The following is a 27,593-nucleotide window of genomic DNA, read 5'->3' as shown; positions in this document are numbered from 1 at the left end:
AATAGCCTGTGGGATGGGGGAGGAGATGAGGTTGTATTCATGTCATACACAACATTTATTAGTCCAATAGTCGTTGGTGGAGAGATTCTGGCTCCAGAGGAGCAGTGCATCTCGCTGTAAGGTATTCTCGTCGTTAGAGGATCGACGTCAGGTCTGCGTGGAAGAGAGGGAAGGGAGAGGGGGGAACGAGTCAAATAATTCACTCATCCCGGTTTTTTAACAATTCAAGTGATTGAGCAAATTCTTTTTTGTGTTTCCAAGAAAACATCACACACCAAGTTCGTTCTCTCTAGCTCAAATCGCACTGCACACGCGCAGAGTAGGCAACAGTCAGTTCACGAGAGTTGAATCACACCAAGTCAGTGTTAACACCGGCGCTCACGCGTGTCCGGGAGTTTACTCGAGAACCGTTATGCCGGAGAAAGATAAGCAAGCCTATTAAGATGAGATGCTGGACGACTTTCCCTAACTACGTCCCAATGGAACGTAACTTCCTGCTATTTCCTTGGTGAAGACAGAAAACTACCATTTGGAAAATAAATGGATTCGAGCTCATAATATTTCATGAGGTAATATAATAATATGATTTCCTATGTTCATTGTAACCTGCCTTGTGCTTTGTAAACAAGCTCAGGCATGGAGTCAATCTGAAAACGCCGTAGTTGGATAGGCTCAGCTTCTTTAATGCGATTAGTGTTAGGATATACTCTCTACTTTATTTTTTTCCATCGTTATTTGACTGCCTTGATAGTGATGGTGAACGCGACAACGCTATCTGTAGCCTATTTCAACAATAACAGCTACAGCAGTGTCCTTAACCGTTGTTGTATGATGCGGTGATATTATGGAGATGTATAACAGTCTATGGTCACACGGTCTATAAAAAACTTAATTGTAACTGATATGAACATGTAGCCTATAGTACAATTGGAAAGTCACAACTTCTTTACATTTCACATATGCTCAAAGAAGTTATAGGTTATATGCTTCTTATTTTCACAATATAATTTTGAGGTTACTATAAATTTGATGAAAACAGTTGTTACATAATTTACTCAATTTCTCAAAAATTTCAAGAGCCCTTGTCTGAGATTGTACGTTTCTTTATGGATCGTAGCCTAGATGCTGTGTAGAAATGACATTAAATGTCATATAAAACACCAAAATACCAGTCTGATACATGTTTCAGGGCCCTGTGATGGTATTCAAAGCTTATTGACATTAAAGCTGTGAGAACTATGGATGCAAGGACTGACCATCCATTATAGTAAAATTATACTTTTAACCATGTTTTGATGCTATACAGTGTTTGTTTACATTATGTTGTTTACAAACATTGGACTAAAACAAGCTTTTATTTTGGGTTCTGATGGGGGTATGACAGTTGAACTAAGCTCATGAGGCATTTATAAGTCATATTCTTCAAGAATCAATGGGTGTATTCATTTATAAGTCCAAAATTGGTGTAGCAACTTTCAATTCAAGCTTTAAGGTAATATAAAAAGTTAAACAAACAACAATTCTATCTGTTCTGTTTAAGATGAAAAATAGTTCTTATCCTTAAATAATGTTACAAATATTATTATTAGTATCATTATTATAATAGTTAACGATGAATAATGATAATGATAATGATAAAACTATCATTAATATTCATAATAATATATTTAATTAGTTTATACAGACTGACTGCCAGATGATGATTTTAGGACATGCTTTTAGAATTATATGATCACAAATTACAACCAAATAATTTAATCTACAAATGGGAGTCTAAATAATGTCCTTTTCATTCAATAAATACCTAAATACATAACTCAAACAATTATGTTGGATGTCTCTAAAATGTGGACTATAAACAATTACACAAATTTACAATAAATAAAATCATATTTTATTTTTCATTTGACTCTTAACATTACATCCTGAGATGTTCTGTTAAGTAGTATACTGACATTTGAAGCCAATCAATCAACTAAACAACTGATTAAAACATAGGCCGTATTCACTTTTGTGGAGGGAATCGAACATTAGAGAACTGCTTTCCAGGTTAGAGATTTTACAGCACCATACTCACTTATTACTTTGGTACCATTACATTTTTGTTGTGATAGGTCAGTTTCACATCCAAAATAATTTTGCACAAATGGCATGCTAACAAGCTCAAGGCTACGTGATGTGATTCTACTGACATCGCTGAGTAGTAGCTGCCAGAGACGTACATACAACAACAATAAAGGTGCTCTCTCTCTGTCTCTCTCTCTCTCTCTCTGCAACACATCACCAGATGCATGAGGCTGGCTGCTGCACAAAATGGTAGGTCAGGTTTGAATTTATGGTAGCTGTCTCAATAACATGCATCATGCATCATGGCTATGCATTTCAGACTGGGAGGCGAAAACACAGACACAGATACACTGACAGATACAGGCAAAAGACACACACACACGCACACACACACACACACACACACACACACACACACACACACACACACACACACACACACACACACACACACACACACACACACACACACACACACACAGGACAATCTGCCATGAATAGTTTAGTGGATTATATGTCTGGGAGTGACACAGATATAAACAGAGGGCTAGCTCAGTGTGTTTAGTTAAACAGGGTAAGTGAAAGGGCCCTGTTCAGGAGGGTAAAAAAGTACCATGGCTGATTTGCAGCGTGCCTTATCTTTATTCGCTTTAGCAAATGTCTGCGTTGGTTTACAGTTGGAGCCCCTTCTCTTTCATCCTGAGAGAGAGCACTCACATTGTTTACATGCCTGAGATTAAGGGAGGGCCGGGGTGAGTGTAAAAACTATCCGAAATGTACACTGTATACCTTTATATCTGCGTCGCAAATGGCACCCTATTCCTCATATAGTGTAGTACTTTTGACAAGGGCCCATAGGACTCTGTTCAAAAGTAGTGCACTATATAGGGAATTGGGTGCTATTTTGACGTAGACCTACAGTTTGAGTCTGTATGGTAAAATGGCTGGGGGAATGGTTGCTATGGGAGAGGAGAGGGTCTTGTGAAACTGAACTGTATGGAGCAGACGAGGCTATACCAGGCTGTCTGTGTGTCTGTGTCTCTCATGAAAAGATGTTTGTCTTTGAGCTGGGTTTAGAGCTGTGAGAGCACGAAGCTTAGCTGGTGATCTGGACTAATGGAATGAACAGTGTTTAGGAGCCGTTACATAAAACTATCCCCCGTATGCTAGAAAAGTAAATATTTAATCCAACTCTTCTGAAGAACAAATTAATCTTGACCCCATGTGCTTAATATCGTGGTCTCCAAGCATGCAGGCTGAGTAATTAGCTTATGTCTAGAGTTTCTTATGATTTACGGTGTTAATATGCAAATATATATTAGGAATATTGTAATTTCATTCATCAAACTAAACGTCAGAGAATCAAAATGGAGATGCTATAACAGAAATAGAAATATTCAATATGGCCGCTGGTACACCCATCACAGAACACAGACTTTAGTAATTGTAATTCTATGGCCAGAATGTTGCTTGAATATTTATGATTACTTAGTAGTTGTGTATTTACGATGACCTAATAAGCACAACAGTGTAGTCATATGTGGGAATAACGTCACTTGAATGGGTCCGGTAATTCAAATTCTATGTGAGGAACAATCAAGTTTTCTAGCTACTGTTCAATCTTTTCATATGAGGGGAGAGCAGAGCAGAGGGTGCAGTATACAGTAGACGATTCCTCCTTGAAACTCACAAAGGACCTCTCTGCAAACATAGATCAGATCTATTTTACATGAATGAAGGCCCATCATCATAAAGTATTTGGGTCATTGTAACCAAATTCCCCAATGGCACATGGCCCTTGCTGCAGTGATCCACCTTGAAATGACTTTGCCTACACAATTCAACAAATATTTATATTAAAAATGGTTAGTAGCTTGGGGACGAAACAGTGACCTGGTTTCCAAGAACTAAAAAATCTATTCCAAGAAATGTCCCACAATGAGAGAGCCTTGAATGAATTAATATGCAGTTGAGTTTAAAAAAAATAAATATTCTCTCATTGCAAATATTTGTTGTTGAAATCACACCTTCAAGTGTGTATTATTGCAGTGCAAGAATGAGGCATTGACTTCTGCATCCTTAAAATTTCCTTGTAAGGTTTGATTTGAAATAATTGTATCTACCAGAAACATTTAAACAACATTTAAACAATTTACTTTTGATTCATCGTTCAACATAAATAGTAATTCATAAATAATATATACTTTTCTTGTGTAAATAACAGACACAAATTGAAGTAGACGTGTCTTTTACCCAGACCAGATTTTCTTTCTAAAACAGACAGGAATTCCATTGAAGAACATCAATCAAGGTGTGGGATGACAACAATTAATGATCTGATAAAACATTTTTTACGGAGTCCCCTTTAGTTCAGTTTTTTTCTCCCATTGGTCATTCTGCAGATGTTCATTAGAAAATATTGAATTAATTAGCAGCCTTCCAGTAGGATGTGTTTAATTTCCATACAGTATTAATAGACATAATTATTGTAGAAATACAAAATGAACAGCAATTACTGTGCAAGTACATTATTTAAATGCACTTCATGTCAATTAGTAGTTGAAAAATAAATAATAGCTCAATTAAATATTAGGCTATGTTTTTAGGGGCGGGGTTCGTCTTTGTATCTTGAAGGTGTGTTACATTGTGTTTGGGCATGGTGTATTTTGTATTTTGTCCAGTCCATTTCATGGGAATGTGTTATTTAAGTATTTTACGAGACAGTTTAGTATTGGTTTGGAGTCAGTCTGTGTATTGTAAGTCTGTTATTATCTGTAGAGATGCTCTGTTTTATTTTAGTATTATAGTAATTCTATGTCACAGATATCCTATTACATTACTATATAAGTTCTATATAAGTTCTATATGTAATTCTATGGTCTATGTATTGTAAGTCTGTGTATTGAACTGAAGCCGTTGTTCGTCTCATAGAGATGCTCCAGGAGAAGGCCTCAGCTGTGACGGATGACAGTGTGACTGGGGTCCAGCCTGGAGGGCCCCCAGACCTCAGCCCTGACCCCGCTCACCTGGGCCTGCCTACAACTCCCAGCATCCCCCAGGGCAATGAGCCAGACCAGGTAATCATGGGTATTGTAGGCTCTCAACACAGCCAGAAACACAACTGCAAAGGTATTATATGTTCAGAAGTTTCCTATTCTTGGAAATGACGAAATGGGTATGTTTCCTTGCTCTCAATTTCAATGATTTTAGCTATTATTAAGGAAGTCGTTGACTTGTTAACAAAATAATTGGCCATATTAAGTCGTGGGTGTTTTTATTTCTTGTTGGGGAAGAGTAGGTGGACACCCTATCAATTGTGAATGATTTTATTGAGAATGAACTGGTTTAACTTAAAAATGCAGATGGCATAATGTGAGTTGTCTATAAACCCACAACAGGTTGCCAACCCTCATGGCTGTCTCTATCTTTCTCTATTAGAATATTGAGAACATCAAGGTTCTTCTTCATGAGAGGGAGCTGTGGAAGAAGTTCCATGAGGCGGGAACAGAAATGATCATAACGAAAGCAGGCAGGTGAGTACCTACAGCTCATATATCACAGCAAATACATGGGATATACCATATTAGTCGACTAGCACTACACATTCTATACTATACTAAACTGTACCAGGCTCATCTCAGATTCCCCACAAATATGTGTTACTTCTGCAAATTGAGTAGCTGCTTTCATTAGTGTTAAAATGTAGTCATTATGGCACCTCCATTTTGAGTAGCTATGGCCATCTGTTGGAGCTAAGGCAACTAATTACACCATGCTACAGTTATGTCACGCTGGGTCTCAGGTAGAGAAAATGAAGAGACATCATTTCTGCCCCAGTGAACATCTAATTGAAAACACAAACCCACAGCTCTGCTCTGTGTGTTAGATTTAATGCTGCCCCGTGGATTAGACAGTCTGGCCCTTAACCTGGACTTTAACCAGAAGATGACTAGATTCTCTCTAACCAACCTCCGCCCACCTCTCATTCCTCACAGGGGCTTTTTTCCAAGTCCAAAATGTAAAAGGTCACCACAATTTTTCTTTAATGCCGCATCAACTGTGAAAGATGGGCTTTACCTTGTCCAGCTGATAAAGTGTGCTGAGAATCCTTTAAAACCTTTGAAGGGCCCGGCCTCAGAGTGATGCTTAGCTACGCATCTCCACCAGCTGCGCTCAGCTGAAAAACCTGACTGACTGAATAGGCTTATACAGTCAGTCAGCCTGAGAAGCCAGAGAAGAGCAGGGCGGCGTCCAAAACGGCACCCTGTTACCTTTATAGTGCACTACTTTTGACCCGAGCCGATGGTGAGCATGAATAGGCTGCTATATGGGACGCACACCAGGTTTATGTTGCTCGGTAATGGAGCAGGAGCAGCTACAGTGTGTAATTCAACAATTCTAAGAATGAACTCTGTCTGAACTGATGTGAAGATAAAATGTTATTGAACATAAAAATGGATTGTAAATGAAACCAGTTGTAGGCCACAACATTGTGGAATGTTGTAGGTAGGATAACAAAAAACTGTAGGGGCCAAAATTGTAATCTGAAATTTTTACAGGTATATTTCTATGTAAAAGTAAACATAGCAAGGCCGCTTCACTGCTACACCAGCTCGAGCTAGACATTTTGCACTGCATGCTCTAACAGAAATATTGTTGTTCAATTGGCAACTGAGACTGCCAAAACAATTCAATGCCAATCTATTCCAACACCAACTTTTTTCAGAGAAGTATCTGGAAGGAGCATCAAGCAGTAGTGCTCGGAGCTGCTAGATGCTAAAGGATCTGACGAGCTAGCAGGTTTTAATCCCTCTCAGTACTTGAAGAGTGAATGAGTAAATTAATAAATGAATGAATGAAGGTTCTCAGGAACATTTTATCTTGTAAGGGATGACAGTGAGAGGTCAACATGCTATAGAGGTTGTGCAGTGTCCGGTCAGCACTCCTTGGAAGGGGCACAGTGCAGCTTGGCCCTTCAGCCTCTTACAGTGCAGCTTGACCCTTCAGCCTCTTACAGTGCAGCTTGGCCCTTCAGCCTCTTACAGTGCAGCTTGGCCCTTCAGCCTCTTACAGTGCAGCTGGGCCCTTCAGCCTCTTACAGCGCAGCTTGGCCCTTCAGCCTCTTACAGTGCAGCATGGCCCTTCAGCCTCTTACAGTGCAGCATGGCCATTCAGCCTCTTACAGTGCAGCTTGACCCTTCAGCCTCTTACAGTGCAGCTTGGCCATTCAGCCTCTTACAGTGCAGCTTGACCCTTCAGCCTCTTACAGTGTAGCTTGGCCCTTCAGCCTCTTACAGTGCAGCTTGGCCCTTCAGCCTCTTACAGTGCAGCTTGGCCCTTCAGCCACTTACAGCGCAGCTTGGCCCTTCAGCCTCTTACAGTGTAGCTTGGCCCTTCAGCCTCTTACAGTGCAGCTTGGCCATTCAGCCTCTTACAGCGCAGCTTGGCCCTTCAGCCTCTTACAGTGTAGCTTGGCCCTTCATCCTCTTACTACAGTGCAGCTTGGCCCTTCAGCCTCTTACAGTGCAGCTTGGCCATTCAGCCTCTTACAGTGCAGCTTGACCCTTCAGCCTCTTACAGTGCAGCTTGGCCATTCAGCCTCTTACAGTGCAGCTTGACCCTTCAGCCTCTTACAGTGTAGCTTGGCCCTTCAGCCTCTTACAGTGCAGCTTGGCCCTTCAGCCTCTTACAGTGTAGCTTGGCCCTTCAGCCTCTTACAGCGCAGCTTGGCCCTTCAGCCTCTTACAGCGCAGCTTGGCCCTTCAGCCTCTTACAGTGTAGCTTGGCCCTTCATCCTCTTACTACAGTGCAGCTTGGCCCTTCAGCCTCTTACACTGTAGCTTGGCCCTTCAGCCTCTTACAGTGTAGCTTGGCCCTTCAGCCTCTTACAGCGCAGCTTGGCCCTTCAGCCTCTTACAGTGCAGCTTGGCCCTTCAGCCTCTTACAGTGCAGCTTGGCCCTTCAGCCACTTACAGTGCAGCTTGGCCCTTCAGCCTCTTACAGTGCAGCTTGGCCCTTCAGCCTCTTACAGTGCAGCTTGGCCATTCAGCCTCTTACAGTGCAGCTTGGCCATTCAGCCTCTTACAGTGCAGCTTGGCCATTCAGCCTCTTACAGTGCAGCTTGGCCATTCAGCCACTTACAGTGCAGCTTGGCCATTCAGCCTCTTACAGTGCAGTCAGTGAACTCCTTACTGAGGAACGTAGATGTAGTTTGTTATTGTGAGTGCAGCAATCCCAGTCTTAATTCTTGCTCTTCAACGTACCTAGGCAGTGCTCCAACTCTCTCCTCTCTCTCTTTCTATAGGCACAGTGCTCATTCTCTCCTTTCTCTCTGTCTGTACACAGCCAGTCAGTGGGAGAGGTGGCAGAGGGGTGATAAGAGGACCACGGGGCCCGCTTTCAGCGGCGTCTAGCGGTGGCCTGGAGCACTCCATCATCCCCCTGCCGCTCCTTTTGATCTCCCTCAGTGTTGGATGTTCCCAGAGACTGGATGGGAGTCCCAAATGGCACCCTATTCCCTGTATAGTGCACTAGATTTGACCAGAGCTCTATGGGCCTTGGTCAAAAGTAGCACATTATAAATGGAATAGGGTTCTATTTGGGAACAGCCTGGATAGATCCCTTGACTGGAGGGCCTAGGAGACAGGGAGGCTCATAGTGCTGGGCTGCTAGGAAAGAAACAGCTGGCACACACCACACAAACACACACCCACACACTGACACTGATATCATACACATTCTCCATCTCCATTTCTCATTCTCTCCAGTCCTCTACACACACAAACACTCTCTCAGGCACGCATGTTCACAGAAAACACATGCCTTGGGAAAATGTGGCAATCAGCTTGTCCTGACTTGTTTGACCTTGTTTTGACAGGCACTCGCTCTAATAAACGCATCCCTTTCCATTGTTCATCATTGTCATATTCCGTTTTTGATGACACAAAAGCGTGCTTTAGAGTAAAGTCCTGGACCTCAAGGGGATGGGCAGTAAAGCTTAGATATTTCTTCATGGCTGTTTGGCAGCTTTACCATGGAAACCACAGCATCTGTCATCAGGCAGGGCTGAGGTGGCTGAGCCATCGAGGTCCTCGATTAGCCATTAGCAATGCTAAGTGATTCAGTGTGGGCCCCCTTGCTGAGCTATGCTGTGGACCCCGTCGTGGAGATGAGTATTTTGGTAATGGACTCAGATAGGGAGAGGGTAATTCTGGGGCCCAATCGAACACAGTTTCCACCGTAACTATACACCACTATTTCAACTCATGAGTCATGTCTTTGTCAGAAAATGGAATCATTCTTATGGATGTGCTGAAAAGCCATCAGCAATAATGTCAGGCTGGGTTACATAGAAGTAGCCTTATATCCTCCTAGAGACCTCCTAATCTGTTGACACAGGCCTCAATATGGGCCTGGTTGGAGGGTGTGAGTGGGGCTGGGATGAGCTGCAGGTCTGTTTTTGAAGTTCCCCTCAGATTAAAATGTCTTTCTGTGAGTATGAGGACCAGGACTGATCTCCACACTGATTGAATTTGGAGCCTGAGAGAGAGACAGAGGGAGATTACCTGCCTTGAATGCCCTCTACCGTACAGGATGGGTCGAGTATTTGTGATCCATGAACAAGGCATTAGTAAGGGCTCCTGTCAGGCCAGAAAGATCTGGGATGGGTCCTTTGAAGCATTGTACGTTTGCAGCAGATAGAGGCTGGGTCCCAAATGTCACCATGTTCCTTAGATAGTGCACTACTTTTGATGCACCCAAAGCCTTTTGCTTGGTCTGCTTAGGTGACCCCAGCTATCTGCTCACTCTTACACTCATCTGTTCAGAGAGCATGTCACCGTCAGCCTTTCACAAGTGTCTCACACTCTTCTATTTAAACCTGTTGCCAGGGGATATGGGAAGCAGCAGATCAACTGTACTGGAGTACAGACCCTTTGACCGACCACTCTCTCAGGGGGTGATGCGGTACGATGACAAGTCAGATGTAAAAACTGCTGTCTGATCCGGACCGCCATTAAAAAGCACTTAGGGGTTTATAAGGGGTGCTGCAGATCCCTTTGCAACTTTTTGCTTTGACGCAGATGTGATGAAAAAGAGAGCCGTTTCTCAGGGAAGAGGTCACGGAAGGTAGCGCCATTCATGTGTTTTATGGCCTTGTCTGCTATATTAGCATATTCTGTCTATCATTCCTGAGTCTCCCTCTCTCTCTGAGACGGCTGAGAGCAGAGAGCTACACTCACAGCGTTCCTACACTTGTCTTTTTATGGCGCTGCTGCCGCTGCACTCTCAAAAAGCATCATGTGAGTTCTAAGAACATCCCACTGGGAACACCATGTCATTTTAACCTGGAAATTTGATTGAAATGTTGATCAATGAGATTTCAACCTTTATCCCCCCCACTCAAAAAGACAGCCAGAAGTCTGTTGAATAACTGATGTGTTATCACTATGCTTTCAACCATCTAAAAGCACAGTAAAGTTCAAATGGGAATACAATATCGGATATTTTGTATTCATATACCAACTTAATGTGTTATCACTGTGCTTCATCTAATAGCACAACCAAATTACATGGATTGTAGTTGAGATTACATCAAAAGTACATAGTGTAGGGGATCAATGCTGTTTGAGATTCTGCACAGATTATTATAGCAATTGTGAAGCTCTCCACCGACCTGCGACCTTTGCGTGCTGTCTTGAACATGCACGCTTCTATGATGACAAAAGAAGACAACCTCCACATGTGGCCGTAGATGTGTTAGTCATTTTAAGGTTGAATAAATAACGGGTTCAGAATATTAGGAAAGAAAGAAAAGCCATCTAAATATATGCATATTTTTCTATGTGTCAGCACCAATTGGTAGATTTAAAAATACTCTGATCTCGTAGATTATTTTGGGTTAGGAAAGTATGTAGAAATCATAAAAAACAGGTTAGGAGAGCCTTTATGCATGAAAGATATAAAACTGTGGTTTGATTCATTCTGAAAATGGCCTCATTCAGTTCTTGAACCCATGGTAATGTTGGAAGATTAGTGTACATAGAATTATAATAGGGGGAAGAGTGTACAATAATAGGCTATACCCTCGTCTATTGCCTGCACTAACCGTGGAACTGTGGGATGAGACAGCCAAGCTCTATGCATATGGTTCAAACTGTTACGGCTTGGTCTGCACTCCACTCCATAACGATTGAATAAAAAATATGATCAACTGTTACTAATGATCCTCAGCAACAACCACATGGTGGTGACGACATTTACAGAAAAAGCAAAGGAACGTAAATGAAAAAATGGAATTAAATGGAATGATAATGTAGGCTATACCAACTGAAGGGAACTAACAGTAAGTTGGCAGTTAAATATTTGTTGTTATTAGGCCTACTGATGGTCGATACTAATAGTGACTAATATTTAACATGATTGTCAGAGAAAGTTGAGGTAGTCTATAATTAAGACATTCAAAAGTGCAAGTTAAAAGGCCATACACTTAAAATTCTGCATAATGGCACAGCGTTTCATGAACTTTACTGTGGGAACGTTATGTTGATATGCTTCAGTTTGCTGCCATAAGGCTGGTTTCACATTTTTCTCCAGAGACTAGGTGAAATATATCTAAAAACAAGTGTATTTTATATTTTTCAATTCCCTTATCCAAACAGATTAATAATTTACCTAGCTCTTATCCATAGTTCTTGCCAAGTTGTAAATTACAGTCCATGGAGAATGGTGTTATTTATAATATCAGGAGAAATTATGTTGATGCTTTTTTTCTCTTGGAAACAGGATGTTCACCAGACTTTTTTCATGGTTTCTTGCGCGTAAAGGTGGTGGATTTATGAGGGAATTAAGTAAAGGTCAGAATACAGCATATCTGTGGACACACCTCAGCCACACCTTCATTTACTCAATCTCCACCCAAGAGGAATAGCAGGTGAAAAGCTTGCTATTCTCATGCTTAAGCTCAAGGTCAGTATACTCGTAGTTGGAATCGTCTCCACATTGAATTGTGTTTGGTTGTCAACGCAACCAAATATCAACATTTGAAGGAGATGTATCTTTTGTGCCACTGACTTTAATTCCAGTTTGTCTACAAATTAATAATTGATTTAGAATTCAGTTCTCCATCTCAACCAAGAATCAAAATTAAAGATTAGGACTAAATCATATCAAACTTGATGTAAAGTGCATTTAAAGTCTGATTTAGTCCTAGTCTTTAATTTAGATTTTTGGTTGAGATGGAGACATGAATCCAACATATCAATGATTCATTTGTAGACAAACTGGAATTAAAGCCAGACTAAGTCAGTGGCGCAGATGGAACTATCCAAGCAAAAGTATGTGGACACCTGCTCGTCGAACATTTCATTACAAAATCATGGGCATTAATATGTAATTGGTCCCCCTTTGCTGCTAAAAAAGCCTCCACTATTCTGGGAAGGCTTTCCACTAGATTTTGGAACATTGCTGCGGGAACTTGATTCCACTCAGCCACAAGAGCATTGGTGAGGTCGGGCACTGATGTTGGTCGATTAGTTGTAATAAGGAGCATCCAGATGCTGCACTTGATGAATTTATAAAATTGCGTCTTCCAATTATTGATAAACATGCACCTGTTAAGAAACTGACTGTTAGAACTGTTAAGGCTCCATGGATTGATGAGGAATTGAAAACTGTATTGTTGAAAGAGATGGGGCAAAAGGAGTGGCTAATACGTCTGGCTTCACATCTGACTGGCTGACTTACTGCAAATTGAGAAATTATGTGACTAAACTCAATAAAATAAGAAGAAACTGTATTATGAAGCCAAGATCAATGATATAAGGAAAAAAAACTTTGGAGTACTTTAAATGAAGTTATGGGCAGAAAGACAAATTCAACTTTATCTTTCATCGGATCAGATGGCGGATTTCCATCCCTAGATGGAAAGCTACTGAAGATAGTAGTTGACTCTATAGCCACTCCTGTCTGTCATATCTTTATTCCGAGCCTAGAGGAAAGTCTTTGTCCTCAGGCCTGGAGGGAAGCCAAAGTAATTCCCATACCCAAGAGTGGTAAAACAGCCTTTACTGGTTCTAACAGCAGACCAAAAAGCTTGCTGCCAGCTCTTAGCAAACTGTTGGAAAAAATAGTGTTTGACCAAATACAATGCTATTTCTCTGTAAACAAATGAACAACAGACTTTCAGCATGCTTATAGAGAAGGGCACTCAACATGTACAGCACTGACACAAATGACTGATGATTGGTCGAAAGAAATTGATAATACAAAGATTGTGGGAGCTGTACTATTAGATTTCAGTGCAGCCTTTAATATTATTGACCTTTTGTTGAAAAAATGTATGTAATGGATTTTCAACCTCTGCCATATCGTGGATTCATAGCTATCTATCTAATAGAACTCAAAGGGTTTTCTTTAATGGAAGCTTCTCTCATGTCAAACATGTCATGTGTGGTGTACCACAGGGCAGCTCTCTAGGCCCTCTACTCTTTTCTATTTTTACCAATGACCTACCACTGGCATTAAAAAAACCATGTGTGTCCATGTATGCTGATGATTCAACAATATATGCATCAGCAACCACAGCTAATGAAGTCACTGAAACCCTTAACAAAGAGTTGCAGTCTGTTTTGGAATGGGTGGCGAGTAATAAACTGGTCCTGAACATCTCTAAATTTAAGAGCAATGTATTTGGTACAAATCATTTCCTAAGTTCTAGACCTCAGCTGAATCTGGTTATGAATGGTGTGGCTGTTGAACAATTTGAGGAGACTAAATTACTGGGCGTTACCTTAGATTGTAAACTGTCATGGTCAAAACATATAGATTCAATGGTTGTAAAGATGGGGAGAGGTCTGTCTGTAGGTCTGCTTTTTAGACACCACACTCCAAAAAGCTCTAGATTTGTCTAATCTTGACTATTGTCCAGTGTGGTCCAGTGTGGTCCAGTGTTGCAAGTAAAGTTGCAGCTGGCCCTCTTTTAAAATTTTATACCCCCCAATTTCATGGTATCAGTTACAGTCTTGTCTCATCACTGCAACTCCCGTACAGACTCAGGAGAGGCAAAGGTCATCCTCCAAAACACAACCCAACCTAGCCACACTGCACCAATGTGTCAGAGGAAACACCATACACCTGGTCAGCGTGCACTGCCCCTGGCCCGCCAAAGGAGTCACTAATGGCTGGCAGGGATATCCTTGTCTCACCTAACGACACTTGGCCAATTGTGCATCGCCCCATGGGCCTCCCGGTCACGGCCGGCTGCGACAGAGCCTGGGTTCGAACCCAGAATCTCTGGTGGCACAGCCTTAGACCACTGCGCCACTCGGGAGGCTCTATGACTTGCTCGTAATTATAATCAGAGTGCTGATGTAAATACTGTGCATGCTAGTCTCTCTTGGCAAAGAGTTGAGAAGAGAGTGACTGCATCACTTATTTTAATAAGAAACAATAATGTGTTGAAAATTCCAAATTGTTTGCATAACCAATTTACACACAGCTCTGACACACACACTTACCCCACTAGACATGCCAACAGGGGTCTTTTCACAGTCCCCAAATCCAGAACAAATTCAAGAAAGTGTACAGTATTATATAAAGCCATTATTGCATGTAACTAAATCCCATCTCATATTGCTCAAATTAACAGCAAACCTGGTTTCAAAAACAGATAAAGCAACACCTCACGGCACAAAGCCTCTCCCCTATTTGACCTAGATAGTTTGTGTGTATGTATCGATAGGTTACATGTGTCTTTCATTTTTTAAATGTTGTTCTGTCCTTGAGCTGATCTTGTCTATTAATGTTCTGTATCTTCATGTTTCTGTGGACCCCAGGAAGAGTAACTGCTGCTTTTGCAACAGCTAATGAGGATCCTAATAAAATACCAAAATACCAAACAGAGATTAGTCTGTTGGAGTGCCAGCTGGTGAATCGTGATTCATCATTCCAGAGAACACTTTTCCACTGCTCCAGAGTCCAATGGTGTCAAGCTTTGGTGATCTTAGGTGTGTGTGTGGCTGCTCGGCCATGGAAACCCATTTCATGAAGCCTCCGAAGAAGAGTTCTTGTGCTGAAGTTGCTTCCAGCGGCAGTTTGGAACTTGTTGCAACCGAGGACAGACGATTTTTACGCACTAAGCAATTCAGCACTCAGAGGTCCTGTTTTGTGAGCTTGTGTGGCCTACCACTTCATGGCTGAGCCGTTGTTGCTCCTAGACATTTCCACATCACAATAACAGCACTTAAAGTTGACCGGGGCAGCTCTAACAAGGCAGAAATTTGACGAACTGACTTGTTGGAAAGATGGCATCCTATGACGGTGCCACGTTGAAAGTCACTGAGCTCCTCAGTAAGTTCATTCTACTGCCAATGTGTGTCTATGGAGATTGCATGGCTGTGTGCTCGATTGTATACACCTGTCAGCAACAGGTGTGGCTGAAATAGCCAAATCCTCTAATTTGAAGGTGTGTCCACATATTTTTGTATATATAGTGTACATCTTCTTTAAATGTTGATATTTGGTTGCATTGACTACCAAAGACAATTCAATATCCATTTTTTCTACAAATGAATCATTTATATTTTGGATTCGCTTCTCCATCTCTACCAGAAATCTCAGTTAAAGAATCTAGTCTAATCAAACTTAAATGCAATATAAATAAAGTACGTTTTGATTTAGTCCAATTCTTTAACTTTTATTTTTGGTTGAGGTGGAGACGTGAATCCAACGGGTCCTTTCCACGTAGATTCCACGTCACAATACGTTGACAAATTACATGGAAATAACGTTGATTCAACCAGTTTGTGCCCAGTGGGATTGTACTTTTACATATGACCCTCAACTCTGAGATCCCCTGTGACCTCTCTAGCTCGTCCCAATCAGACTTTAAGCCTGGCTTGATACGCTTTCTGAGCGCTAATCGTCTGCTCGCTCACCTGCCGGATAGAACACTTTTCGTGCTGATGCTCCACTCAGGGCTGACTAAAACCCTCCTGCAAAGCCGGAGAAGAGCCTCTTATGCATGCTTACCGTGTGCCCTCAGCCCCACGGAGAGACACCTTCGGGCTAAAGCAGATTTTCATTAGCTCATCTGAAGAGGCAAATCTTTTCCAGTGTAAGGTAGCTAGGTGAGGGAAGGTACTTAGGTGCTCAAAAAGCTTGGGTGACATCATTGCCTAAAGCGCCTTATCAACTCGCCTTATCCCGTTCAACATCCCTCAAAGCTCGAAGGTGTGAGGGCAGCACGATGACAAAAGGCATTATATAAACCTCTGTATTTACGGGTCTTACGATACTGAAGGTGCTTAGAAGCTAATGGCAAGTCTTTCCAAATTGGATCAGGATGAGGTGACTTCGTCACCAATAACGAAACACCTGCTGACCCAATTCGTGTTTAAGTGAGTTGGGGAGCGAGCTTTATGTCTAGTGGGTATAATGGTGGGTGAAATCATCGTCATTAGGGAATGTCTAATTTAATGTAAGACCCTTCTCGTGTCCTTCACAGGAGGATGTTCCCCAGCTACAAGGTGAAAGTGACGGGTATGAACCCCAAAACCAAGTACATCCTCCTCACAGACATCGTCCCTGCCGACGACCATCGCTACAAGTTCTGCGACAACAAGTGGTGAGTTACGTCAGAGACACCTTTAAAAAATGTGATTCTTTATTTAACCTGGAAGACTGTTGATAAGGATTCTCCTTTACATGGAAAACCTGGTCACCAACACAGCAGCTATTTGTTATGTATTTATTTGAACCTTTATTTAACTAGGCAAGTCAGTTAAGAACAAATTCTTATTTACAATGACAGCCTACCTCGGCCAAACCCTAACCCGGACGACGCTGGACCAATTGTGCATCGCCCTATGGGACTCCCAATAATGGCCGGTTGTGATACAGCCTGGAATCAAACCAGGGTCTGTAGTGATGCCTCTAGTACTGAGATGCAGTGTCTTAGACCGCTGCACCACTCTGGAGCCCCTATACAGTCAATACAAAAATCTACATATTAAGAACAGACAATACAGCAATACATACAATACAACAGTATACAAAATATACAAAGACAATGATAAAATCCTGCCAAAATCCTTGTCATGGTGGTTCTTCCAGTTTGCAGTATTGCTCAAGTTCTTCTCTAAGCTCAGGGTTTAGATGAGTAACATTTTTAATGGTTGTTATGAGACATCTAACCATTCTACCCTGTCTCAGATGCTGCTTGGCTTTAGAAAGGGGGGGTCAAGAAATGGGGTGGTGAGGGAGGGTGGGGAGGGAGCGGTGGTGAGCTTAAGGAAGGTGAAAATAGCTCTCATCTTCTCAGCCACAGCTTCAGCCCCACCGCTCTGTAGAGGCCTTCCTCTCACCTTAGGAAAACAACCCCCAATGCTGTAGAGTAGACAATAACGGTGGGTGCAAATGAGAGAGACATTTAACACTCTCAGACAGTTTTATATGCTTGAGGTGATGCTGCCTCCCACATTCAGTATACACACAGACAAGCAGTACACACGCACACACACATCCCTGGCGGAGGGCACTGTTCCCGGCATGCTCTGGAACAAACACTTTACATGCTGTGACATCATTATGCAAACCAAATAAATGGAAGGGTACAAATTAACATGTTTCTGCATTATATTCTTTATTTATACCTCCCTCTCTTCCTCGCCTTTCACAAATGTCATGTTGGATAATGTAACGTTGTTACCATAGCGGATCCCATAGCGGATCCCTTTTTGGTGCTGTATAGAACCCTTTTTTGAAGGTTCTATAAAGAACTATGCTCATATGGTTCTAAATGGAACCTTTATGGTGCGTTAAATAACCCTTTCTTATAAAGAACTATAAAAAAGGTTCTCTATAGGACCAAAAAGGGTTCCGCTATGGTTACAACCCTTTTTGGTGCTTTATACAGTACAACACTTTGTAACGGTTCTTAATTGAATCTTTATGGAGAATGGCTCTATTTAAAACCTTTTTCAATCTCAAAAGTTCTACAAATAACCTTCTTTCTGGTTAAAATTCCATAGGTTATATTATTTTATACACTGTGTGGTTCGAGCCCTGAATACTGATTGGCTGACAGCCGTGCTATATCAGACCGTATACGATGGGTATGACAAAACATTTATTTTTACTGCTCTAATTACGTTGGTAACTAGTTTATAATAGCAATAAGGCACCTCGGGGTGAGTTGTGCCTAAGAACAGCCCTTAGCCGTGGTATATTGGCTATATACCACACCCCCTCAGGCCTTATTCTTATTCAGTGTTTTAATTGCTATATTGTATTTACTTCACCACCATGGCCTAATTATTGCCTTTACCTCCCTTATCTCACCTCATTTTCTCACATTGTATATAGACTTATTTTTCTACTGTATTATTGACTGTATGTTTGTTTTACTCCATGTGTAACTCTGTGTTGTTATATGTGTCGAATTGCTTTTCATTATCTTGACCAGGTCCCAGTTGTAAATGAGAACTTGTTATCAACTTGCTTACCTGATTAAATAAAGGTGAAATAAAAAATAAATAAAAATGATGACTTAAGTGTTCATTGACAAGTTGAATCAGGTGTGCTAGCTCTGGAACAGCTGGGGGTCCTTAAAGAGAGAGTTGAGAACCACTGACTTACACAACAGTTCTCAATTGACACAAGGCCATATGTGACTCTTTCACAAAACACTGTCACTGGCCATAGTAATTTTCAACATGGCATAACAAAAAAGATTAGATAAACTGGAATGACACTCACTGTACAAAAAGAGCGGTGCACAAACCACCCCCCAAAATATGATAATGAGTTTAATTATTTTAATTATCACTGAAATTGGAAATAACCCTTTTTTTGACTCCGCAAACTGCAAAGAACTATTGAAGGGCTCAAAGGGTTCTTTGGGTCAGTATGGTTCCACGTAGAACTATCACCCTTCACAAATAACCATTGAGGAACCCTAATTTGTTGTGTGTATTGGTTAACAACATTTGCTTTGTGTTCAAGACCAACGTGTGTGAGGTTCATCTCCCACTCATCTGTTCATTCATTCATCTCTATCCGCTCATTGATGGAATGGAGAGATGGAGCGTGAGTCCAGGCACTTGCTGCCTCCAGTCATGGATGTCTAAATTTAGTCTTGTGTGGTTGAATAATGAGGAAAACCAACTGGTTTCTGTCAATTTAGTCATTGCTCTTGTCAAAAGGAGCGCCCTAATCACCTCTTCCCACAAAAACGGAGTCATTTACGTCAAAAAAGACATTCTTCCAACCATTTTCAAACATCCTGGCTGCAGAGACATATCACCACTTCTCAGAACGAGAGAGAGGACGCAAATACAGTATGATGATCATCAAAATCTCTAGTACTGTAATATTTTAAGTGACAAGGCTGTCCACAGGAAACTTTGTTGTTATTGAGGTCATGGTAACAATAGTATGCCATGCCATGCATGCTCCTTTGTTCTTTCAGAGCACACCAAGACCAGAACCTCATGTCTCAGTCGCTGCGCAAACTTAACTGTAGCTACGGATTGTCATTAGCACACAGTTCATTACCGCAGGGCACTGGCAAGCCGCCTGTCAAAACCTATGGGATAAAAACAGCTTGGCTGTACCCACTGGCCTTCCAGTGACCCTTTACTTTGGGTGATGCCTAGAGAGGAAACAACTTATGTTCGAATTGACCAGAAAGAATTGACTTTTCAAAACAGGTTTGGACAATTAACGTAGCAGGTTAGGAGAATTAGGTTAAGGTTAGGAAAAGGGTTAGGTTTAGCTAAAATGCAGCAACTTTTGACATCAATTTGATATAAACTGTATCCCTCTAGCCATGACCGGTGATGCCACCACAGCCTGCTTCTGCCACTGCCCACCGGAGCAGCATCAACCGCTGGCACTGCTGGCCGTGCAAATGACAAAACAACCGTCTCCAGGGTAGGGCGTACTGAAAGCAGAACCCGGCGTCACATCACGCCAAGAAAATAAAAGGCTGCGTCCTAAATGGCTCCCTAATCCCAGGGCCCGTAGTAAAAAATTGTGCACAATGTAGGGTACCATTTGAGACCCAAACAAAACCCCCATAAAATGCACAACTGTGCTTTGCTTTCTCCAGCAGAAACCCAGCCATTTCTTGTTTTACAGCCATTTGTTCCCGATCTTTGTGGGATGGCCTGGGAGGGCCTGGAATCCCAGCGGTTGCCAGCGTGGGGTTCTGGACTCTTTCAGCGACACCTTGGAGGAGCATAATTAGCAGTGATGTTACGGTTGAAGCAGCCTCCAGTCTGGGGGAATGGTTCCTCTAGCCCCATAGTGTGAGGACTGAAACCGCTGCCATTACTGACTGTAGCTACATGTGTTTGTTATAAAAAAGGGATTCTTCAGAGGACAATCAGTGAGCACGAATGGAGTCGTGTGGCTGCTGGAAGATTTAGCCATGCCGTGACAAGAGGTTGACAATAGGGTTTGCTAGAGCACTGGGCTGCTGGGTTGCATATGGTTGCTGGATTGCCACAATGGCTGAGACATCTTGGCAGAGAAATGGTCATTGGTTGCTGCTAGCCAAGCGGTCCTTATGATGATCATGACGTTGCACAATTTGTCTCTTCATCTCCCTCTCTTTCCTTCCCACTCTCGTTCTTCTCTCTCTTCTCCTTTTCTTTCTACTCAGGATGGTGGCAGGCAAGGCGGAGCCAGCCATGCCAGGGAGGCTCTATGTCCATCCAGACTCCCCGGCAACAGGAGCCCACTGGATGAGGCAGATGGTGTCCTTCCAGAAGCTAAAGCTCACCAACAACCACCTGGACCCCTTTGGGCATGTGAGTGACTCTCAGTCTACAAACTAATGTCAACGTTTATAATCTTTAAGCTCAATTAACTGTAAAGGTGTAGAGATAGAGAGAGAGAGAGATGATTAGCTGGGCGGCAGGTAACTAAACCCCGAGCTGACTAGGTAAACATCTGTCGTTCTGACCATGAGCATGGCAGTTAACCCACTGTTCCCTGGGCACCGATGACGTGGATGTCGATTAAGGCAGCCCCCTGTACCTCTCTGATTCAGAGGGGTTGGGTTAAATGCAGAAGATGCATGCAGTTATACAACTGACTAGGTATCCCTCTTTCCCTTTACTGATGCCTCACAATGTAGGTGAATTCACATCCCAGGAAGGCACTGGGTCATTTCACACAATAGAGCTAATCACTTCTCCTGGTCATGTAAAACAAGAGAGGTGATTTGACACAACTCATTTTCTCAAAACTACACAGTAGATGAGACTTAAATAGATTAGTGTTAAAACAAGAGCCGAAAATATGTGTTTTTTAACAAGAGACAGAGTCATAAAGCTGTCTTCGTGGAATGAGTGGGAGAGAGGAGAGAGGGGGAAGGACTCGAGGAAGGATGGCCAGAGAGGAAAAGGAAGAGAGCAGGAGAAAGGGGGAAAGATGGACTGAAGTGGAGGGAGTGGCGGTGAGAGAAGAGAGGGAGAGAGAGAAAGCATACGAGAGAAAGTGAGCATCTTGCCACAGAGGGAGTGAGAAGTGTGACGGCGGCAGCAGTGCTGCCCAGAGGAACTCTGAGCAGGCTTGTCCAAAGCCATCCCGTCAGAAGGCGAGCTCATTAGGTTCATAACCCCTGGGATCAGTGGCGGGGCTCGCTGTCAGGTTGAATCCGCCGCCTGGATAGTGATAAGGGCGAGTAATGAGGACAAAGAGAGAGAGAGGGGCCAGGTCTTACTAAGCCCTGCTGATAGAACAGCCCACGCCAGCAGGGGAGCCAGAGAGCCTCTCCCTTCCTCTGGCCTGCATAGCACTGGATCCACCACCCACCTGACCCACTAAACCAGGGGTGTCAAACATATGGCATACGGCCCATGGGGGTGGGGGAAATAAAATCCAGCTTGCTAATAATCACTGAAATGAAAGCTAGACAATGAAAGCTAGACAGAGCACAGAAAATTCTAAAAACGATGGATAGAGGACTATTTTTTTCATATTTCGACTCCTAGGAAATATAAGCAATTTTCAATGCGGCCCTCCGGACCTCATTGAAGACCGAGAGGCAAAATGAGTTTGACACCCCTGCTATAAACTGACCCACAGTTGAAATAAAACAGCTTGTGAAGTGAGCTAATGACAGTCAATGACAGACTCTGTTGTTTGTGCATTTGAGAGTGTGTCTTTTCAAGAGTGTTTGTTTATGTAATGTGAGTATGCGGTCTGCATGACTGTGTGTGCAAGTATGTGGGTCAGCATGGTTGCTCGCCCACAGTCCAGAGCAGGATGGCCATCAGCTTGATTCAACCCAGGGGTATCTCAGATCTATGACAACCCTTCCCCTTCCTCACCATCCCCCACAAACTCTGCCCTTCCCCTCCCTTCGCTGCTGACCTGTCAGCATCAGCAGTAAAAACATTATCACTGATCTGGGATCCCACTGACCCCTGCTACTGTTGACCAAGAGATGGTCCAAGGAATCACTCCTGAAATGCTGTCACTTCCCAGCTGTCACTGAGTGTCTTGGTTTAAAAACCAGTTAGCAGACATTTTTACCCAAAAGATGAAAGAGAGAATGCACGATTTGGTTCTGGATTGATCCAAGGAGGGCTTGTCCTGATCAATGCAACCAGACAGCACAGAGAGAGTCAGACTCCTTTCTGCACTGCCTCCAGACAGACCCCTGCCAGACTAGCAGACTAGACAAAGGTTGTGACCATAGTCTCCAGTCAACCAACCACTAGCTTATTTCTATCAGTTCCTTCACTACAGAGTCTGTAGTCAGCCAATTAACCAATTGATTATCTCTGTCTGAACCTTGCCTCAACAAAAGGGGGGAAGGGGCATGTGAGCATTGGGCTGTTCAGGGTGCAACTATGACCCCAGCCGCCTGTGCCCTGATACCACAGGAGGCTGCTGAGGGGAGGATGGCTCATAATAATGTCTGGAATGGAGTGAATGGAATGGTATCAAACACATGGAAACCGTGCATTTGATGTGTTCGATAACATTCAATTTTTTCCGTTCCAGCCATTACTATGAGCCTGTCCTCCCAAATGAGTCTTAACCTCTTTCTGTGATAGCCTCCTGGAGGGGCTGGCCTCTTAAGTCAGGGCTCTGGTACCAGCGGGCTGTGAGTCTAGAAGGTAGGAGAGGTGGGAGAGCTTGATGCTCATCGGTCCTGACAGAGCTACGCTGGAGATGACCCTGCTCCGGTCCTGCTGACGCTCCAGTGAGCATGTTCCTAGGCTACTGGGCTACTCTGAGCAGACTGGTGCCGATGTGCTGACCTAGCCCCCCCCAACCCAAACATTGAGCACGCTCCACACGTGCTGATTAATGCACTATACAGTTGCAACTCAAGTGTGACAAAGGGGTGCCCACTTTTCAGTATCAACACATTGAACTACAGTACATTGACAAATGTCCACATTGTATGCACACTAACGCCGACTCCAGGAGCATTAAAATAGGCCTACTTCCAAAAAAGGCTAGCCATGGAAAACTTGAGCATCGTAAGCACCCCATTCACACTATGAGTCTATTCAAGTCAATACAATTACATCACTTGGCATTTAGCATCTAGGGCAGGGACAACCATTCATTTAAAGGGGGAAAAACGAACCTCTTAAACAAACATCTTAAAAAGTCTCAAGACTGTGGTGGTGGCTGGTCATTCACTGGTGCCTCTAAGAGGACTGTGTGCTGTGATCGACTTCGTTCGTCTGACCTTGTACTGGTTTTTCTTTTCTTCTACATTTCCTTCCTTCCCACTGATAGATCATCCTGAACTCGATGCACAAGTACCAGCCTCGGCTCCACATCGTCAAGGCCGACGAGAACAACGCCTTTGGGTCTAAGAACACAGCCTACTGCACTCACGTGTTTCACGAGACAGCCTTCATCTCCGTCACCTCCTACCAGAACCATAAGGTACAGTATGTGTGCCACCCATGTAGTTGTCCACCTGCTGTCTGATGTTCAACGTCTTCTGCACATAGTCACGTTTCTAATGTCAGTAATACGAGAGCATGTCTTCAAAACACTGTCTGCAGGAGAAAGGTTCCAAATCCAAAATGGACAGTTATAGATCAAGTCAAGTTTTCATAGTCAAGTTTTGACTGAACCTAGCTGCACATTTCATGATGAGTCAGTGCAGTGACAAGATATGTTGCTGTCTTCCCAGATAACTCAGCTAAAGATCGAGAACAATCCGTTTGCCAAGGGTTTCCGTGGCAGCGACGAAGGGGACCTGCGTGTCTCCAGACTTCAGGGGTACGTTCTGTTATGTTCATGGGAATGTGCCACTCAATAAAAGTATATGGAATATTTACTTTATAATGGAAACAATTCTTCTTTTGACACAGTACATCATTCATTGGAACCATTTTTTCCTTTTGGAACTTGTTCCATTTCTTCCTTTAGCAGATTTTTTCCCCACCTGTGAATGGATTAACTGTGCTTGCTTCCTTTTTAATACATCGTTCTCTCTCTGCAAAGTAGAATCTATTAACGCAAGTGTTGGGGAGTAGTGAACTACATTTAGTAATTTAATTACATTTTGCAGTAGCTTGGTGGTAGTTGAACTAAATTCAAATCTTGGTAGTGTTTTCAGTAGTTGCTATGTAGTGGTGTAGCTAACTAGCTAACTAGCAAAAATAACAGATGGGTGTTGGCAAGAATGTACCTTCTTTTTTACATCATACCTGCACAATTCTCACTTGAAACACTTTTTTTGTGTGCATAATCACTTTTTGTGTTTAAACTACACATTCTGTTAACATCTGACTCCAGAGTGATCTGTTCTTGCAATTTGTAGTCTATGACATTTCAGATTTATATATGATAATTTTTCACTAAGTAGTTTGGATGTAGTGAACTACTTTTTCAAAGTAACTTAATTAAGCAAACTATATTTTTCTTAAGGGTAGCTTTTGTGTAGCTTAACTTCTTCCAGTGTGAAGTAATTGGTAGCTTGGTAAACTATATTTTCAGACTAGCTTCCCCAACACTGTAACGCTAATCCTTCCGTTCTTGTTTCTCCTTCCTGTCCATAGAAAAGACTACCCAGTGATTTCTAAGAACATGGTTCGCCAGAGGCTCCTATCCTCACACGGTCACCTGACGGGGAAGCTGGGAGCTGGGGTACACCTGTCGGGGCACCCCCAGGTCCTGTCCCACTACCAGTATGAGGGTGGGGTGCCCCTGGGGAACTCAGACCACCAGGAACACATCTCCAATTCCTTCCCTCCCAGCCGAGAGCCCAGCCTGCTCTACCACTGCTTCAAACACAGAGGTGGGTTAGCTACAGACCTACCCGAAAATCTCCACACCTGTCAATCACAGAAAGTGGGCAGAACTCATTCATCTTTCAGAAAACTTTCTCGTCTTGCAATACATCTTTTGGTGCTACACATCAATATCACACAATATAGATGGATTGGTAAACAGTTCCGAACAGTATGAAGAAGCATCATAGGACAGCAGGGTGATACATACGAGTTTTTGAATTCAGTTATGATGATTCAATCTTCATTTCTTTACAGATAACACCAGGCACTTGGAACTGGGTTGTAAACGGCCATATCTGGACACGGCTCCTCCACAAGTCTCGGAGGAACACTACTTCCGTTCTCCTCCCTCCTATGAGCCTCCACTGTTGTCCCACCCCTACTGCGGTGAGGCCATAAGCTCCAGGGAGGCCTGTATGTATGGAGGGATGGAAGGAGAGAACGGCCACGGGGCTGTGGGTGCTGACGACCTGGTTCCCCCCTCTCTGAACTGCAACGTATGGGCGTCGGTGCAGCCTTACCCGCGGTACAGTGTGCAGACAGTGGAGGCCGTCCCCTACCAGCCCTTCACTGCTCACTTCACCAGTACTGCCACCGCCACCTCCGTGGTGCCCCACCACACCCCCTCCGGTCCCTCACGCCCCCAGCCCGACATAGGAGTCTACAGTCCGGCCACGGCACAGCGAGGCCTGGCCGTCATCCCCTCATCATCCTCCGCCTCGTCTTCTTCTCCACCGGTTCCTGGTTCCAGGGATAGTAGGCCGCTGGTCTATCCTCCTCTGTACCACAGGAAGCCTGGGCCTGGGTCTCCTCTCCTGCCTCACAGGGAGTTCTCGGCCTTCCCAACACAGAGCGCCCCCCCATCCATCCGGGACCCGTCCTACCAGTACCAGATGGGGCAGAGCAGTGTAGGGGCCCACTGGAATGATAGCTAGGGCTATGGGGTGCTGTGTGGCTCCTGCGGCAGCAGCGATGTCCACCCACCCGGTCGGTCCAGAATCAACCAGACTCCCCCTAGCCAGCCAGCCAACTTTGAACTGCCTGTGAGGCATCTGAAGTGAGATTATGTTGAAATACAGCCATGATGACCTTGCCAAGTTGTAAGGAAGCTATAGTAGTTTAGCATGAGGAGAAGCAAATCAGAGTGGCCAAACTCCAATAGAAGCCTCCATCTGCCCAAAAGCTCTGCACCTTCAGATCCATGTTATCCTGACTGGAGGAGCATCAGGACTGTGATGATGATGATGAGTATTCCAGAGGAAGAACCCCTCCTATAGCGTGCCATATGATGGCTTTAAAAAATTATCAATGTCAAACAGTGTCAAAAGGAGATGTGTTCAGCAAAGTGAAGAGTATCCATTATGCCTTTGATGTTTTTGAAGTAGTGTGTTTATGATTAAGATGGACACGTATGTACCAGTAATGAATTGATTAACGTTTCTAAGAAAAACATTTAAATGCAAAACTTTATCATATCATATACGACGGAGTGGGACATGGATGTGTATGTGCAAAGAGATTGAAGTAACAGTCCAAATGTTTTGTTAAGACCTTGAGTAAAGCCTTCATTTAATTTGCCTTCTCTGCTTGTGTTGAGAAACTTTGCCAGTTAGAAATCTGTTGAACTTTTAAACATGGGCTGCAGGTGAACTACACAACAAGCCCACCCATGCAGTCCATTTGAGCAGAGCTTAAGTGTTTGTAGGTCTAGATCTCACCTTCAGCCATAAGCCTCTGCTAGCCATGTTTTAAGCTAGCGTGACACCACTTAGCATGAAGCCAAACATCCGCTAGGCTAACGGCCCTTAGTTACAAACCCGAGGTCCGTTCCAAAGCAGCGTTCCCGCCTGTTGAAGTGGGACTTCGGATAAGGTCCCTGGCCAACCACATGGGAGCTTAAGGAATCGCTGTTAAGTCAACGCTAGTGCAGAACACAGAGCTCCATACAAATCCCAGCCCCAAATGACTGAGTTGGAAAAATCCTTACAAGACTGCAAATGTAAAACAGCCCGAGCAGGGCGGGCGAGGAGCCACATTGTGAAGTCAAGCTGAGCTGAACTGAAGCAGGGACGACCGTGTAACATTCGGCCTGGCCTGTCTGACCTTGACAAGTAGGGATGGGTAATAATAGAACAATATGGTGGTCTATTACCTGGCACACTCACGTTATCCATTCATTTCTTTTCATATTCCATATAACTTCTTTTTTTTGCACACTTGATTAAATAAATATTTGTATGCCTCCCA

The 27,593-nt window shown here is 43.2% G+C and overlaps 1 protein-coding gene across 2 annotated transcripts; it reads left to right on the top strand.

Annotated features, from left to right (window-relative positions):
- The first annotated feature begins 332 nt into the window (after positions 1 to 332).
- LOC139386038 (T-box transcription factor TBX4-like) lies at positions 333 to 27,593 on the top strand. Of its 2 annotated transcripts, XM_071131449.1 has the most exons (10): positions 496 to 569; positions 2,288 to 2,316; positions 4,999 to 5,144; positions 5,506 to 5,600; positions 16,571 to 16,690; positions 20,732 to 20,879; positions 23,836 to 23,988; positions 24,242 to 24,330; positions 25,113 to 25,351; positions 25,602 to 27,593. In XM_071131449.1, exons 1-10 carry the CDS (start codon positions 565 to 567, stop codon positions 26,279 to 26,281), a joined length of 1,704 nt encoding a protein of 567 aa, XP_070987550.1. In that variant the 5' UTR covers positions 496 to 564; the 3' UTR covers positions 26,282 to 27,593. The 2 variants fall into 2 exon arrangements, with proteins under 2 accessions (XP_070987551.1, XP_070987550.1); XM_071131450.1 differs by lacking the exon at positions 2,288 to 2,316 and having other exon boundaries at positions 333 to 569.

The sequence above is a fragment of the Oncorhynchus clarkii genome, chromosome 27 (assembly GCF_045791955.1).
Source record: "Oncorhynchus clarkii lewisi isolate Uvic-CL-2024 chromosome 27, UVic_Ocla_1.0, whole genome shotgun sequence".
NCBI classification, from domain to species: Eukaryota; Metazoa; Chordata; class Actinopteri; order Salmoniformes; family Salmonidae; genus Oncorhynchus; species Oncorhynchus clarkii.
The sequence above is the reverse complement of the archived record's forward strand: the minus strand, read 5'-3'. Positions and strand labels throughout refer to the sequence as shown.